This window comes from Alosa alosa, chromosome 11 (assembly GCF_017589495.1).
Source record: "Alosa alosa isolate M-15738 ecotype Scorff River chromosome 11, AALO_Geno_1.1, whole genome shotgun sequence".
NCBI lineage: Eukaryota > Metazoa > Chordata > Actinopteri > Clupeiformes > Clupeidae > Alosa > Alosa alosa.
The window spans coordinates 3997256-4014321 of record NC_063199.1 but is presented as its reverse complement, the minus strand read 5'-3'; the positions used below and the strand labels follow the sequence as shown (position 1 = coordinate 4014321).

The window sequence follows — 17066 nt, the reverse complement described above, 5'->3', positions numbered from 1 at the left end:
CTCCAAAACATGCCTTACGCCCAGACGCTCTGACGTCCTCGGACACATATATATATAGAGCAAGCAGGGATGGGCCTGCTTTCATTTACCTGACTGACAAGGGGCATGGCAGCTAAGATCACTGGGAGTGTTCTGGTGACCGGGTCCAACCGGGGGATTGGCCTGGAACTGGTCCGACAGCTCTGTGAGTCCACTTGCCCCCCAAGCCAGATCTTTGCTGGATGTCGAGACCCAAATGGACCCAGAGTAAAGGTACCGTACCACCTAAGACAAGAGGGCTGAATGACAGATGAAATTAGACAAATATGGATGTTTTGCTATGCAGTAAAACTAAGCATTTATATGATCCACTTCACTGAAGGTTATTGTCAAATGTATATCGCTATTTATATGATATATGATTCATATGGATAAATATATTGCTTACAACTACAAAGAAAGCTTTAAACCACATGAGCTTTTTTCCTCATGTGCATTGATTTTCTGGCATTGATCAGCATGATTGTGTGCTATTGTTATGATTTGGAAAGATTACTCTTTTCACCAAAAATCATTAATGTTTTAAGGCATTGAAGGAACTGGCACAAAAACACCAGCATCTGGTCACCATTGTGGAACTGGGTAAGACACTGTGCACTCCTGAAACAAATGTGCAGAAAGCCTGTATTTAAGAGTTACTGACAGGGTCTATGTGTATGGGAACAAAGGTCAGGCAGCTGGACACAGCTGAACTTCTTTCTTCCCATTATTTTAACCTGTGTAAAGTCCAGTTTGAATTCAAAGGCCAAACAAGGTAGAAATACCTCATAAGGGTGAGACTTAGACTGGGTAAACCCAGGCTGCAATATAGCCATTGTTTGTCATGCCACATAATGTCACGTGTAGTGCTGATAACAAAATCACATAAGCAACATGAGTAATGGAAACATTCTATGCTATCAGACACAACAAACCAGGCCAGTATAACAGAGGCCGCAAAGGTGGTGGGAGGCCAGCTGAAGGACAGGAGCCTGAATTTACTCATCAACAATGCCGCTGTGAACATCCCCGGCTCCCTGACTGAGACGGGAGAGCAGCAGATGATGCAAGTGTTCCAGACCAACACCGTGGGACCACTGCTTATGATTAAGGTAACTGGGGAGAAACAAACACGTGATAGACGAGAGACGTCACAGTCTTTCAGCAGAGACTTTTCAGCTGAAGTGAATAAAGAACCAGTTTAGTACACTGTATATGGGAAGTTTCACAATCAGGGTAAGTGCTTTGCTTAAAAAAGACCATATTAAACCTTCTTGAAATAGCCTAGCACTATTTTTTTTGTTTGTTTTATCAATAGCTGTTAAGTATAAAACCTTGTCATTGACAATCCTTAGCTATGTACTTCCGATGTTATAGGTATGTTCACAAAATATTCATAAATTTAAACGCAGCATGTATGAGCAACATACATGTACTCAGCCAACATGCAAGCCCTTGATGCAGACACTAATAACTATCACTCCAGAAACAAGAGTGGCAAGATTACACACATCTCAGAGGCAATTCAGGTTACACTATGACCTCAAGTAGTTTGTGTCTCTCAGCTATAGCCGTTGGCTTGGCTTTTCAGCAGCTATGACAACAGTTTTAGCTATTTTCAGTAATAAAGTATTTTGTTACTGAAATCCTTTGTTATGTAGACATTGTTTGGTGTCATGTAGACATTGTTTAGTTTAATAACATAACACAGTAGATTGTACTGTACATGCACTGGTTTGATATTCTAGTGTCCACACAAAGATTTCCTCATGTTAAAAACATAATATATTAATATATAATAGATAATATATAAAGTCTTTTATAACTGATGAGGGACAGTGGAAATGTTATTGGAGGTGTATAGAGCTGGGTAAATTTACACTTTAGATTAAAGGTGCACTAAGCGGTTCCTAAACAAAAACTTTTTTTTGTCACAGACAGCAAACATCTCCTCACAATCTGCTAGCTGCTTGTCCCCTGAATCACTGTAAAAAAAACTCAGTCTCTGTAGACAGCCCAGGCTCCGAAAATGCCCTGGGAACTTCGCTTACTGTAGAGCATTTTTAAGGGAGTGCAAGAATAGTTGTAAATTACTTGTGTATATTTACAAATAATTTGTAAAAGACATACAAATAACTGTAGGCCACTTTTTTTCTGATAATTTTTTTGTATGATGTTTTTCCAATTGTCTAGATACTGCTAAGTCTTAGCCTAGAAATCTAGACGCACCCTAGCGACAGCAAATCTAGTTATTACAACATAATGACATATTTTGAGGTACGCAGATATGTGTGTGATAATGTAATGTCAAGTACTTAGCCTGATCGTGAAAGTACGTAAATGTGTCATCATATCTTTTGCAGAAGAGTGTTTGAATTTCCTTTCAATATGTTTGGAATTGCATTTACAACCTGTGATCCAAAATACCTGCAGTTGTGGCCATACGTTTTTACGTACCCAGTATTACTGTAGTAAAATGTATACCATTCTTTTATGCAAACACATTAGTTTTATTTGAAAGGAAATCAAATTAAACCATAAGGCATCACAGAATAGTGCGACCATTAAACAAAACATAGCAATAAAGAAAATTGGGATGTACCGCAAAACAATAAAAAATAGGGCCATTACTCAGTCCTGCACATTCTCTCCGCAAAAATAAATCATGCTTATCAATTTGTCTCCATCTCCTACTCCAGCGCCCACTCTTGCAACTTTTGTGAATGTAAATGTCTGCAGAGTGTTTGTTTTTGTGTATATGTGTGCTTTATGTGTGAGTGTGTTTGCTTGTGGGTGTGTATGTGGGGGTAATGGGGTGTGCGAGCCTGTGTGTGTGTACTGTGTGTGTGTGTGCCTGTATCTTGTGTGCATGTTTATGTGTGTGTGTGTGTGTGTGTGTGTGTGTGTGTGTGCGTTTGTGCATTTGTGTGTGTGTGTGTGTGTGTGTGTGTGTGTGTGTGTGTGCATGCGTGTGTGTTTATGTATGTGTGTTTATGTGTGTGCGGGCCTGTGTGTGTGTGTGTGTGTGTGTGTGTGTGTGTGTTTATGTGTGTGTGTGTGTGTGTGTGTGTGTGTGCCTGTGCATGTGTACTGTGTGTGTGTCATAACAATGAGATGACCACTGTTAAAAAGTTTACATAGCCTAGTTCTTAATACTGTGTGTTGCGCCCTTTAGCATTACGCCATGCAGTCTTTTGTGATAGTTGTGGATCAGTACCCTCATTTTATCAGATGGTAGAGACGCCCATTCTTCTTGAAAAAGGCCTCCAGGTTCCATAAATCCTTGGCTTGTCTTGCATGAGCTGCTTGTTTGAGATCTCCCCAAAGTGGCTCAATGATATTGCGTTCGTGAGACTGTGAGGTCGGCTGTAGCATGACCACTGGAGGGTCGACTTGGCCTTGTGCTTTGGATCATTGCCATGTTGGAAGGTCGAAATACATCCCATACACAGCTTTCAGGCTGATAAGTGTAAACTGTCCTCCAGTATTTTCTGATAACATGCTGCATTCATCTTGCCATCAATTTGAACTAAATTTCCTGTACTTTTGTAGCTTGTTTGCTTTCCTCATGGCTCAGTGGTACCAACGTCAGTTCAGCCCTGTGTGAAATGTGCAGAGGTCGTACAAGAGCTACAAAACGTATTTATTTGCTATTTGTACAGGGACCACTATCCATTATAAAAGAAAGGTTTTCAACCCATAATATTTTTCCATTTGATCACTGGACTATATTGCATTACACTCCCATCAATAATTACAAAATACAATAGAAACACAATCAACCTTGGAAACTCACTAAAAATCAATATTGTGACCTTTCTCTGAAGGAGTTCCTGCTGTTCCTGCGCACAGCTGCGGCCCAGTCAGGTGCTCAGCGTGAGATGTCCTCCCAGAGATCAGCTGTTGTTAATGTCTCTACTCTCATCTCCTCCATTGAGAAGTGCCCCGAGACCTTCCTCCACGCACCAATGTATCCATACAGAGTCAGCAAGGTACTGTATACCCAACTGGTCCATGTAAAAATGGCAGAGATAGATTATACAATATGCCACAATGACATGTTAATGTATGGAACTAATTGCAGGAGTGTTAAAAGAGTGTTTAAAACATCGTAATAATGCTAAACTTGCAGTTGCAATGGGGAAAATGAAATGCCAGGTTATTTTGCAAGACCATCTAACTAGTTGTTCGACAATAACCATATTGCCATGGCCATCTCAGTCCCTGATCTGAGCTCCATGGAAAACCAGTGGGGTGAGCTGAAGACGAGAGTGCACAGGACAGGAGCCAGGAGAGATTCTGTAAAGGCTAATTGCATTATATTGTCCAACTTACTCAACACTGTTTTAATGGCAAAGGGAGGCTTAACAAAGCACTTAATACAGTAGTACCAGTAACTGTTGCACAGGTGCTTTTGTCAAAGGTAAAGAAGGGGGGTCCATACCACATGCAGGTCCAAGTGCCCATGGGGACCCAGGTTAGAATCTGACCCACGGTCATTTCTCGAACCCTCCCTCTCTCTCTCTCTCTCTCTCTCCCTCTCTCTCTCTCTCTCTTTGAGGATTTTTTGAAGACATTTGCTTCCCTTCAAGGTTGGATGATCCTTGTTGTTTTCATTGTGAGACTATAGATAAAGATAAGATAAATTGTCAAAACATTATCTTTTCACTCAACTTTATACCAAGCGTGCCAATAGACGGAGAGGACGATGTATATCCTATCCTACCTAACATAATGTATAGGTCCTTTGGTCATTGTAAAGCTGGTTCATATGACCAGTGATATTATCCTGTCTAGGCTGCACTGAACATGCTGACGCGCTGCTTGTCCGAGGATCTGAAGAAGGACGGCATTCTGGTCATGGCCCTCCACCCAGGCTGGGTGCAGACAGACATGGGGGGCCCAGAGGTATGGTCAAATAACACACAGGTCAGGTCTTTATCACAGCCAGATTTTAGCAACTAGACCTGGGTGGGTGGGGTCTAACATGTGAAAACTGAATATGAACTTTTAGACATTGATTTTTGTTTTATTTTTCATTTTACTAACATTTTCATATTCATAATAAATTATTTCAGTGAATTTTAAATACAATTATTAGCTTACTGATAGTGATAATAATAGAGATAGCTTAAAAGTTCCTTTTATTATACTCACTTATACAGTTAACCACATCACTACAGTCACTACAGCATTAGTTTCAGCAGCCTATCTCTGTTACTGATGTGCCTCGTACACCTGCATTGCATCATGTCTGTGTCAGACAGCTGTAACAGTCAGCTGGTGCTTGAACATTCATTCAAGTGAAGGAGGAATGAGAGATTCTGTCTGGTGAACCAGCATGATCATCAGGCCAACATGACTCCACACACAATCTAAACACATGGTTGCAGAATGCTGATGGCCTTTAACACTAATTGCGCTGAAGCTTTAGGAGAATACAATCCCTGTCCTACACAAGGTATCAGCTGTCATCATGTCTGTGATGTTGCCACAGTTACCAGCACTTGCCTCTTCCTGATGTTGTTGTGTTTGTCTGTTCTGTTGTCCAGGCTCCGCTGTCAACAGAGGACAGTGTGACTGGCATGCTGAACGTCATCTCCTCGCTCACAGAGACACACATGGGCACTCTTTTGGACTGGGAAGGGAACCGTATCCCATGGTGACGGGTCGAAGTATCACAGTATGAGCTCAGATCAGACCTACTGTGATTCAACATAATATAAGCTCTTTTGTATTTTTTTCCCTTTATATTGTTGATTTATGAGAATAAAGACATCAGTCAGACATCGAGTCTCTTCTTCAAAGTTCCAAGTGTAGGTCTATAACACAGTAGGCCTATAGTCTATGATAAACAGGCGCCAATGAGAAAATGGGTGAGGACATCCAAACTGTCCAAAACAGATGGCCTCCTGGGACAGGGGATGTGTTTGTTTATCATCAAAGCCGTGGCACCAGAGTCTGCTGCTGGAGCCCTACGTGTGTCCCATGACAGCAGATAAGTGGCAGAACAATGGCTGAAAGAGATGGAAACGCGCGAGAGGAAGGACAGGTCAGGGTGACGGAAACCCAAAGAGTGCGGGTGAGCACAAGCAGTGCGTGGTAGTGCAGTTTAACATCCCCAGAGCAGAACGTTTGAAAGGATCCTGAAAAAATTAAATGAAAACTGAGAACATAATTAATTAATCATATTATGAATCAGTAACAACTGGGGAACAATATGATTTCATTTAATTGTGGGGGCTAAGTTACTCATCATCAGTGGTTCTGTCCGTACACTGCGCTTCCTGCTTTGCCTGTGGCCATCATGCAATGGGACAATTGTACCCTCTAGTGGTAAAAGCAGAGACGTACATCGTGGCAGATCGTGTGTCATCTGGTTAGTCTATCCATATTAGACTTGGTTAGTCTATCCATATTAGACTTGTTATGTGTTCAGAACTGTTTACAGTTAATCATATCACCATTAAGGCGCTAACACCCATTCACATAGGCGCTTAGATTGCAGAGGCTCTGTCTTTGCTTAATTAACCACTCACAGACCTGTAGGCTAAACCATATCAGCAACTTTGCTTTAGGCTACTGTCTGGCGCCTTTGACATTTATCCCTTTTCACTGCTTGATTGGTGTCGGATACAGCTTTCATTCCTAATCCTATTTATGAAGCAACGAATGGAAAATATGGAAGTTTAATTCAATCAGACAAAAAGAAAACTAAAGGTAGGCTAATTGTAATCTCTTACAGACTGCGCCTGCGTTTACTTGCGAGACTTAACAAGCAGTTAAATGAACGGGAAAACCGCAATTAATAAACACGTATTCGCCAGTCCAACACAGGCTAACTGTTTTTTCCACAGGGTTCCGTATGTTCAGTTTCGTTATATGGCGCACAAAAGTCTAATCACACCGATTTTTGAGAGATGTGTTCTACTGTTAGTTATGTGTCCTTCGACTCCAAAGTAATTCCCCATTACACCCATTGTCCATAATGAGATTGGGCAATGGGCATGGGATGACCTTATCAACTAAGCTGTTGTTAGGAGGGTTAAATTCCACACCGTTTTAAGGCAGACGCTTATATATTATAATACTTTGAATAACTTTGTGGGTTGTCAATTGTGCTATAACCTTAATAAGTTAGCTGGTGGTTTCCATAATTATTGGAGAAGGAGGTCTTCATTCGGCGCATCCTATGAGAGGTGGGAACACGGGGTAGGATTGAACCGAGTGGGCTGCCCATACTGCAGCAACTGTGTGGTCACTGTGTGGTTAAAGCAGATTAGGAAGAATAACTATCCCCTCTTCAACCGCGTCGGACATTGAGGAATTCTTGCAATCTGTCTTTCGCCTTTGGGACCCTTAAAGTCTCTTAGAGGTAAGATTTTTCCCTTTTAGTTTATATTTGAATATCCTACATTGCTGTGAGTCTGTAGCCTGCAACTTTTCTCGCTCGTGTCAGGCAAAAATGGAAATCCGTGGAAATAGTGGGTAAATAGAAGATGTTTTTAAATGTTGATACTACCTTAAACAAGAAATACCACCATTGACTTCAATGCCAAAGACAGAGCGGACTTGCTGCAAAATAATGTTTTGGAGTAGAGCTGCGTTTGCTGTAGTTAATGATAAACTCGCTGGTCTACTGGGGTGTTTAGGTACCAGTCAGTGATATTGCCGTAAGATTTTCACTGTAGCCTACAAGAAGATAGACTACTTGTTTCCGTCTTGCTATGGTGGCTTTCCTCCCCCAAACTTTTTGTGTTACAAAGCAATGATGCAGTGACGTTGCCCAGACAACAGCAGGTTTGCACAGAAAGCTTCAGCATGTAGTGCATTGGAGGTGTGCCCCCCTCACACAATCTCTCTCTCTCTCTCTCTCTGTCTCTCTCTCTGTTTCTCACTCACTCACTCACACACACACACACACACACACACATCTTACTTGCTTACAGTGACATAGTAATGTCCAGTCTCACACTTAATTTTGTTCAGGTCGAGAGGTCAATATGTCCTGTTGGGTCTAACTATATTTCCTTAGTCTGTACACTGTATGAAAGTACAATCCTTTGTGTACTAGGTCATATGTAGGCGTTACCTGTGGAATGCCGGGGAGTAGTTTCTGTGAGAATGTGAGCCTCTCTGAACAGGATCAGGGGACATTGTCGGCACCATCTATCTGCATCTTAACTGACCTAATAGGTTATCACAAAAATGTAGTGGTTGGAGAGTAATGCAGAGGTCTGTGTGTAAAGTTGAGGGAAGTTGGATATAAAGCTGAAAGTGAGAATGTTCCTTGCAGCACTTTTGTTTTGTTGTTGTCAGGGAGAGTGAAAAATCTGACTCTCATAATCTGACAAGTGTAACTTGTTTCATGCAACCAGTTTCATATTATGTGCGTGAGAAAGTTTTCAAATCTTCTGGAATCCTACCTGCGGTCATTAAGAAAGTGTAAGGGTGGGCGGCTTTGTTTATGACCAGCTCAGCAGTGTTGTTTTCTTAGCTTGACCTGTGGGAGCTGGTGCTGTGGCGGACCCTTAATAAAACTCTCAGCTAGAGGAGCTGGGACAGCTAGAACATGTCAATGACCACTCCAAATCCCCCAGACCCCCCTTCCATGAGTGGTTTTCTACAGAGAGACGAGATTCTTCTGGTTTGTGCACAGTTGTTGTGTTTTGAGAGATGCTGACAGATGTCTCTCCTGGTCCTTCTTCAACACCTTCAGCTTGTGTCTTGAAAGTTGTGTATTGTCTTTCTAATATTTGTAAAGTTATCATTGATGTGGCATGAAATAACACTTTTCATTATTTCCTTAAAATTACAAATTAAAGTCAGGATGATTAAATGCCTCTCGTGCTGTAACATAAGAAAGACAATTAGTTTAATTCCAATTGAAGGTGTTTTGAAGATTTTACTGTCTGTTGGTATGGACAAACATTCTTGGCCTACCTCGAAACCATTAGAAATGGCAAACTCACTCACTTTATGTACATGAGCTGATCCCCATCCAGGCCATTACAAAGATAAGAAACAGTCAATGCATTTTGCTGCTGAGGTATGTGCTTAGCAAACACCATTGTCTGGTTTGGTGTGATACAAGGCTTTAGCGCTATCTGTCAACAGGAGTGTGTTTACTTTCCCAAGATCTGGAAACATGGGCCACCTGTAATGAACAGAGAGAGAGTAAGAGGAGAGAGAGAGAAAAATCCCCCGGCTTGGAGGTGAAACCCTCTCAGCATTGCCTATCCTGGCACTCTGTCGCTGTACTTTAACTGTCCCATTAGAAACAGCTTCTCTGGGGTTGGAAAAATGGCCCTAAGCTGTCATGTGTTTGACACTGACTGGGATGGCACAGCCTGCAGAGTGGAAAGAGGGTGGCTGAAAAAACACAACCAATGGGACTTTTATTTTGCTTTGTGGGGTACCATTTGGCAAATGGAGAGACTTGGTTGCTACCCTCCCAAGGCAGCTCAATGGCCATGTAGGCCTCTTTCACTGTCTGACTTTGTGAAAGTGCGCACAAGCAGGCAAATGTGCATATTCATAGGCCACTGCTGAATGGCAGGTTTTTGGACGCCTATGTGGCACAAAGCTATGTTTCTGTGTGTGTGTGTGTGTGTGTGTGTGTGGGGGGGGGGGGGGGGGGGGGGGGGGGGGGGGTTGTCTGTGTCTTATTTATTCTGCCTGTGTGTGTCTTCCCCTTTGGAAACACTTAAGCTCATTCATACAGTAGTGTCCAGAGTAAACCATCTCCATAGGGATGCAAAGGGCCTGACCATCTCCTGCAGGCTCCAGTTTAAATATTATCTTTAAAGTTTCATTAACACAACAGAAACTGGTCAAATGTTTGACAGGAGGACCCTGACTTGGGTTGTCTGCTCACAGCTAATAATTCACCCATCAAATGCATTTCATACACATTGTAGTTTCACTTGTAGAGGAGGTCTCTCTCTCTCTCTGTCTCTCTCTATCTCTCTCTCTCTATCTCTCGTTCACTGTCTCTGTCTGAAGTCTCCCATGTTCTGTTTGTTTGTTCTAACGCTGTTCTCTCTTGCTCTGACATGTCCGTCTCTATCTTTTCCTCTCTTCCTATCAGAGCTGTGCCCACTCGCTCCCTTCCCAGTGTCAAGGAAAGTTGGCAGGAAGATCCCCATTGTGTGGGGGAGTTAGAGCGATGGCTATCGGTGGGGGACAGGGGAACTGTTTATTAGTGCAGATGTGTGGGGTGTTGGACTGACATGGAGAGGTTGAGGGGGCCGCGCCAGCCAGTGATGCTCCACTTCCTGTTTGACAGGCGGCCAAACGGTTACATGAAGGAACGGGGCACCAAAGGCTGTGGGAGATTTAGATATACCGCTTGTGTGTGTGTGTGTGTGTGTGTGTGTGTGTGTGTATGTGCATTAGACTATGTGGATGGCTGCACACACGGTTGGGAATAGATTATGATCGTAGTAATGATGACCATGATGCTCATTCATGTAAGATAAATGTCTGGTCCACCAGAATCTATGGTCCAGAATGACCGTTTTTATTTCTGCTGATGTGTGTAGAAATGTTTCCTGTTGTCGGTTTTTCATTTATTGTGTAATACATTCCCCTCAATCGCACACAGACTGCAAAGCATTTGTATTTTGACCTCACAGCAGCCTTTTTGCATCATATGGGTGGTCCACTCATGCTTGCGCCATTCTTCCTCTCTAGTCCTGGTTGTGTGCCTAAAATCCATTTTGTGAAGTTGTAAATAGACTTGGTAGACTTGGACTTTGACATACATGTGCATTTCTGTCAATACTCATTATGTATGACTGGTAATCAAAAGAGACATTTCTAAATTGTAATTTCTGCTCAGAAAAGGAAAGGTGCTGTTTTTCTTCATCATGGCTGGACTTCTGGGGCCTGATACCTTTTGAAATGAGTATGTGTGACATATGAACGCACAATCACAGGAAAGGACTGGTCACTTTTTCCCCAACTGGACTACCCAGAAAGGTCTGACACTTCCTCATGAAAGGACACTGTGGGTGGACCATTGGATTTGAGTAGGGGATTTTCACTTTTCCCAACGGTGCTTTTTACAAATGCATGTATTTTTCTTACATGTACATGGAATAGCTAGAGATGCATGAGATTGAAGGTTTAGACAAAAGCTAGATCAATGCTGACTTAAGAAAAACAGTTTTGGAAATACAGTTGATGCGCACATGTGACAGTCAGTACATTGTGCTCTTGAGCAAGTCACCTAACCTCCAAGTGCTCCCCGGGCTGCCCACTGCTCCGGGCTTGTGTGTGTTCACTACTCACTGTGTGTTCACTTATCAGATCATATCAGATATGGGAGAAGTGGGAGACAAATGTTTACAATAGTTGTTTTTTTCTTTGGTTGCTCATGGTAATTCAGTGCTGCACATAAATTATACTGCCAGTGCCAATACCTGAGATTCTCTCACCATCTAGTCGGCCTTATGTGCTTATTGATATGTTTGTTGTGTGCTGTTGTTATCCAGGGTGTGTGTAGGCTGTTTCTGAACACTGATAATTTGAAATGATTCATCACACGCATACACCTCCGACCCCCAGCACTGATTATTCATTGCTTGTGAGCCGGGCATCCCAGATGATTTTGGTTGGCACTGCGACTGTGCCAGCGACAAGCAACTCATCACAGCGGTTCCTCTCAGGCTCATGCCGCTTCCAGCGCTGTTATTCCGGATTGTTCCGGACGAGATGTCCTCAGAACAGCTGGTGTCTGCCCACTTCATTTAGACTTGATGCAGAATTGATGAGAGGAAGGGAGGGGGTTGGTCCCATGGGGTCTGTCTGTTTCAAGCACACACACACTCCCACCACCACCAAACCTCTGCTCACCCTAATAAACAGGCGTGATGAGTCCTGATGAATGATGTATTAAAAGGATGCTACTGTGCTGTTCTTGTGAGTATCAGGCATAGCCTGCTGTGAGGGGAGATTGAGATCATGCAAGCTTGTTGTGTAATCTTGTTTGGCTTTGATCAGACCTCCGTGGGCTGCAGTTCAGATACATGCCCTCGGACAGATGCGACGGTTAATGAGCTATTGTACTGGTGCACTTTTGTAGAACAGTGTTGGTGCGTTCATCTGCCTGAATGTTTGCTATTATGTGTGTTCATGCGCATTTATGAGTGACCGTGAGTGTGCACTGTTTGCAAAAATTATTTCCAGTTGTTTTCTCCATTTCCTCTTAGGTGTGTGTGTGTGTGTGTGTGTGTGTGTGTGTGTGAGAGAGAGAGAGGGAGAGAGGGAGAGATCGAGAGAATGAGTGCACTGGCAGCTTTTATGGCTCCCTGTGTCATACCCTGTATATGTGTGTGTAGTTAGTAGTATTTTGTTTAGCTGTTTTAGTAGTGTAATGTAACTCTGTATGTATCACATCTATTTGTAACTCTGTATGTATCACATCTTGTGTTTGTGTGTCTGTGTTGGCATGGTTAAATCAGAGTATCGCTGTCCTCACCCCCCCTTCCTCTTCCTCTTCCTCCTCTTCTTCCTGACAGCAGGAGCAGAAGTGGAGCGCCTCTTACCAGGTCTTTATTCATTTAAACACAGCCCCCATGCCCTCCTGCAGGCCCAGTCAGACACAGACACAGACACAGGCTCTTCTGCTCAGTAACAGCCCGCGCACACCCAGACAAGTAGGTGTCCCCCAATAGTAGCTGACACTTATTACCAGGACCCAAGCTACCGTGCAAACGCAGCGCTTTGCATTTGTTAACATGAATGACCGATATGAGACTACTCTGCTTGGTAACAGTCTTTCCTAATCCAGACACCCAGACAAAGTAGACGCACCCCGATAGCAGAGGATCAGGGCCAGAGCAGCCACAGAGGCTCTTACTGCTCTGATGGGGTCTGTACAGTATGCCGGTTTGCATTTTTTAACATGCACAAGAGACACAAGGTTATTCTGCTCAGTAACAGCACTTACACACACTGTCAGAAACATAGACGAAACGTGTTTCTTCTGTGTAGTGCTGGGAGATTGCCTCTGCATATTTAAACAAGATATTACCAGTACTCTCTGGTCATTATTTTACAGTTCTTAGACTCCCTTAAAATAAGCTCCATTTATAAATTCAGACTCTTAGTCTCTGTCATTTGAGGTGGCCCAGCTGTGGGAACTCTCCCCAAGGTCACAGCGTCTGTTCAGCCTTTGCCCGGCGTTTGTGTGTATTATTTTGTCTTCACTGTTTGTGTCAACAGCCAGGAGAAACTGACCCCCGGGGTGAGGATAGGAAGGGCTCCAGAGGGATGGGGAGAGGTGGTGGGTGTAGTGGGGCAGTTTAATACCCCCTGAGGGCTTGGTCATTCTTATTATTCTTGAGGATCCAGTTGCAACGGCAGGCTATGACCTAGGGTACACTCATCTGTGTTTGTATTCCTGTGAGCTCACAGCAAGGGTCCAGTCAATGTCGTCAGTCTAGCTCAGCAGCAGTAACATCTTTTCAGGCGCTTTGGTTTTTTTTTTTTGCAAGATGGGATTGGTGGATGCAGCAGACGTGACTCTCATATAATGGCCTTGCTGTGCCCCTACCAAACACACACACACACACACACACACACACATCCATGAGTAGAATTATGTCAGTGCAGGTCGATACATATCCACAAGGGGGCAGTGTTGAGCTAGGCTTTGAAGTGTGACCCTGAGGCCTCCACCCCTCTGCATAGGAGTGAGTCCCTGTCTGTTGTTTTTCAGTCAGATGATGCAGAGCAGTCTTTGCACTTAGGACTAAAGCAGAATATTAACTAACTACCTAAAAGGCAAACAAAAACCTTGCAAGCACCACCAACAGTTTGAAGCTGAAGGTTTGCTAGTATGCTACCTTTTGGTGAAATAGTTAGCACTGTGCTGCAAGAGCTTCTCTTACACTTTTAAGTAAGTATAAGTATAAGCATACTCTTTTGATCCCGTGAGGGAAATTTGGTCTCTGCATTTATCCCAATCCGTGAATTAGTGAAACACACACAGCACACAGTGTACACACAGTGAGGTGAAGCACACACTAATCCCGGCCCAGTGAGGGGTTAGGCGCCTTGCTCAAGGGCACTTCAGCCGTGCCTACTGGTCGGGGTTCGAACCGGCAACCCTCCGGTTACAGGTCCGAAGTGCTAACCAGTAGGCCACGGCTGCCCCTGCAAATGCCCTTTTGCAGGTCATTCTGTCCCAGACCACAGAGCCACATAATGCTTAACCTGGACCGCTAATAGGAAGGACAGTGTTTATTTATCCTTCACATGTATACCATCAAAATTAATTTGAAGATCTTGCTGAAGGTAGTTACATAAAACCCAACAATGCTAAACTGTTGTGTATAGTGATATTTTAAAACAAAAGACCCACAGACCTTCTCAACAAGAACAGCTTGTCAACATCAAATTTCACTGTCAAGAGTACTCATGTCGCAGCATAAGCCCTGAGGCTTGAGGTGATTGCATGTGAAGGCGAACATGAGCAACAGGCTGGCTCCGGCAGCTGTGTTTGGTTGTTTACACATCATTTTTAGCTTCTGTCTCCTTTATCAAGCGAGTGTGGATACAGTGGCTCTTGCGTTACACAGACAGTGAGATCTGTGTGGGCACCTCTCCAAGCAAGAGGGCAAAGATCAGGTGCATATGCGCCAGTGAGGTGAGCAAGGCCCGGAAAGAACAGTTTGTGCCAGGAGCGACAGACATTGTGAGAGAGAGAGAGAGAGAGAGAGAGGGGGGACAGAGAGAGTAATAACAGACAGAGTGAGAGGCAGACAGATACAGAGTGAGAGCACAGTAACACATCAAGAGTCCTTTTGGGGAATGGTTTGGGGTCCGGGGTGGGGGGCAGGATGCAGAAGGATGGGAGGTGTGAGGGAAGGGGGGCTTGTCCGGACAGCCTGGAAAATTACATTTGATGATAATCTGCAGTCTGAGGGAAAGACCAGCCCTCCTGTTATCACTCACCCTGGTAAGGCCCGGGGGAGTTTACGATGGGCCTCAAAAGGAGAATCACATTTTTTATACGTTATCTCAGTTTTAGTGCATTTTCACCCTTTTTAAATTCCTGCTCAGTCTTCCAGGTGTATACAAATGTCTGTTCATTGGCAAATGAGGCACTGCTACTTGCCCAGTCTTCCATTACACATGCCAGGCATACAGACATCTGGACATTCATGGACCACAGATGCATCATATATCTTTTGTATATCGTTTATATGAAGCAGCGTCTACTCGGCTCTGAAAGCTCTGTCTAAAATCAGAGCATCAGAAAGTCACTAGTGGGAGAATATTAGAACTATATAAGAACTAAGATGGTTGTTCATAAACTATGATCCATAGCTCACCAGTGTTGAATGCACTTTGCATCTAACTAGTCTCCTCTGAAAGAGCATTATGCAGCAAATGCATATTAAGATCAAAACAATGGCCTTCATTGGGCAAACGTGGGTACACTTGGTTCTGTGGTGATGGCCTATGTATTGTTCTGTCAGGGCAAAGAGAGGGGTAGGGGCTGTGGTGTCTGTAAGGTCTCGTCTCGTGCAGGCGGAGGCACGACAAGTGAAAAATGAGGTTTACTGTAACGTTGACCTTCTCCTACAGCTTCCGTCCTTACATGGTTGCTACAGCTGCGCTTGTCCGATGGTAAACCATGTCTTAATAAGGGAAGGAGAGGAAATGGAGCAGTACGACTCCTTCACCAGGAAACTGCTTCTCAAACAACACAAAAAAATAAAAACACCAGAAATACCCCAATAGCTCCTTTGTGTGGCCTTCCTTGTTTACTCTTGTTTGGACTGAATGACATGATTTGGAGCTATTTTGGGTTCTGTCTTAGAGTCATGTGCCTGGGCCAGCGCTTTCAGACCGACTCTGAGACCAAAAATGAAGCTGCATCTTCTTCTTGTGAGACTCAGTCCAGCCAGTCCCTTAAAGGAGAATTCCGGTGTAATATTGACCTAAAGTGTGTTGAAACATGTTACCGAGTGTGAACGTATGTCTCATAGCCCATCTCGGCTTGTCCCCTGTACTCCAAAATCTGGCGCTAGTTAGCCGATGCTACCAAAAGCTTTTTCAATTGGAGTGCCTCGGCATCGGCCTAGCCATGCAAATAAATCACTGTTTTACAACACATTACATTTATATAGCACTTTTCTAGACAATCAAAGCGCATCACATGGATGGGGGGACCTCACTAGTAACCACCACCAATGTGTAGCACCCAACTGGGTGATGCACAGCAGCCATTAAGCGCCAGAACACTCACCACACACCAGCTTGAGGTAGAGAGTGAGGGAGCCAATTACAGTGGAGGATGATTAGGGGGCCAGATTGAATGAGCCAGGTTGGGAATTTAGCCAGGACACCAGGGAACCCCCTACTCTTTCTTTAATGACCACAGTGAGTCAGGACCTCGGTTTAACATCTCATCCGAAGGACGGCATCTGCTACAGTGCAGTATCCCCGTCACGGCACTGCATTGGGATCAATCTTTTTTTTTTTTTTGCCAGAGGGAAGAGTGCCACCTACTGGCCACCCACCAACAACACTTCCAGCAGCAACCTAGTTTTCCAAGGAGGTCTCCCATCCAAGTACTAACCAGGCCCACACCTGCTTAGCTTCAGTAATTCAGCTAAGACAAGGTATCCATTGGTCTGGCTGCTGGCTACACCATTTATGAGGCTCAACGTATCTCCACACTTCATTGGTAGACTTCCAAGGGCCCTGCCATTTAAAACGAGACACTGAGAACTTTGAAAAACTGGTAGCTTACTTACAAGACAATTTATACAGACAGTATCTTCACGAAGTTTAGCGTTTGCAGCCATCTTGAATTTCGTCACGATAAGTCGAGCGACGAGTAAGAATTAACAGGTATGATAAGGGATCAGATTCCAAAAGTAATTCTGTGGAAATGCATGGATTCCAGTTTCTTCCAGTAGAAGCAACTGGAATCCATGCATTTCCACAGAATTATTTTGCCGAGGCAACCCCATTGAAAAAGCTGTTGGTAGCATCGGCTAACTAGCGCCAGATTTTAGAGTGCAGGG

At 43.7% G+C, this 17066-nt stretch overlaps 2 protein-coding genes across 2 annotated transcripts in view; both read left to right on the top strand.

The window, feature by feature from the left end:
• The first annotated feature begins 43 nt into the window (after positions 1-43).
• On the top strand, positions 44-5805 carry zgc:158868 (uncharacterized protein LOC791147 homolog). The gene is made up of 6 exons (XM_048257538.1): positions 44-252; positions 567-621; positions 943-1130; positions 3846-4010; positions 4816-4926; positions 5571-5805. Exons 1-6 carry the CDS (start codon positions 106-108, stop codon positions 5682-5684), a joined length of 780 nt encoding a protein of 259 aa, XP_048113495.1. The 5' UTR covers positions 44-105; the 3' UTR covers positions 5685-5805.
• A 1479-nt stretch (positions 5806-7284) lies between these two features.
• The window catches only part of ripor1 (RHO family interacting cell polarization regulator 1), a 71263-nt gene continuing 61481 nt past the window's right edge, over positions 7285-17066 (top strand). Inside the window, exon 1 of the mRNA XM_048256815.1 lies at positions 7285-7393. The gene's annotated coding sequence lies outside the window, so the exon portion shown is untranslated. The remainder of the gene's footprint in view (positions 7394-17066) is intronic.

What these genes read in the sequence shown, in the direction of transcription:
- zgc:158868 (XM_048257538.1), top strand. Translation starts at nt 106, where the DNA reads ATGGCAGCTAAGATCACTGGGAGTGTTCTGGTGACCGGGTCCAACCGG. An exon ending in CAAATGGACCCAGAGTAAAG is followed by an intron (nt 253 to 566) that starts GTACCGTACCAC and finishes TAATGTTTTAAG; the next exon opens with GCATTGAAGGAACTGGCACA. An exon ending in CAGACATGGGGGGCCCAGAG is followed by an intron (nt 4,927 to 5,570) that starts GTATGGTCAAAT and finishes TCTGTTGTCCAG; the next exon opens with GCTCCGCTGTCAACAGAGGA.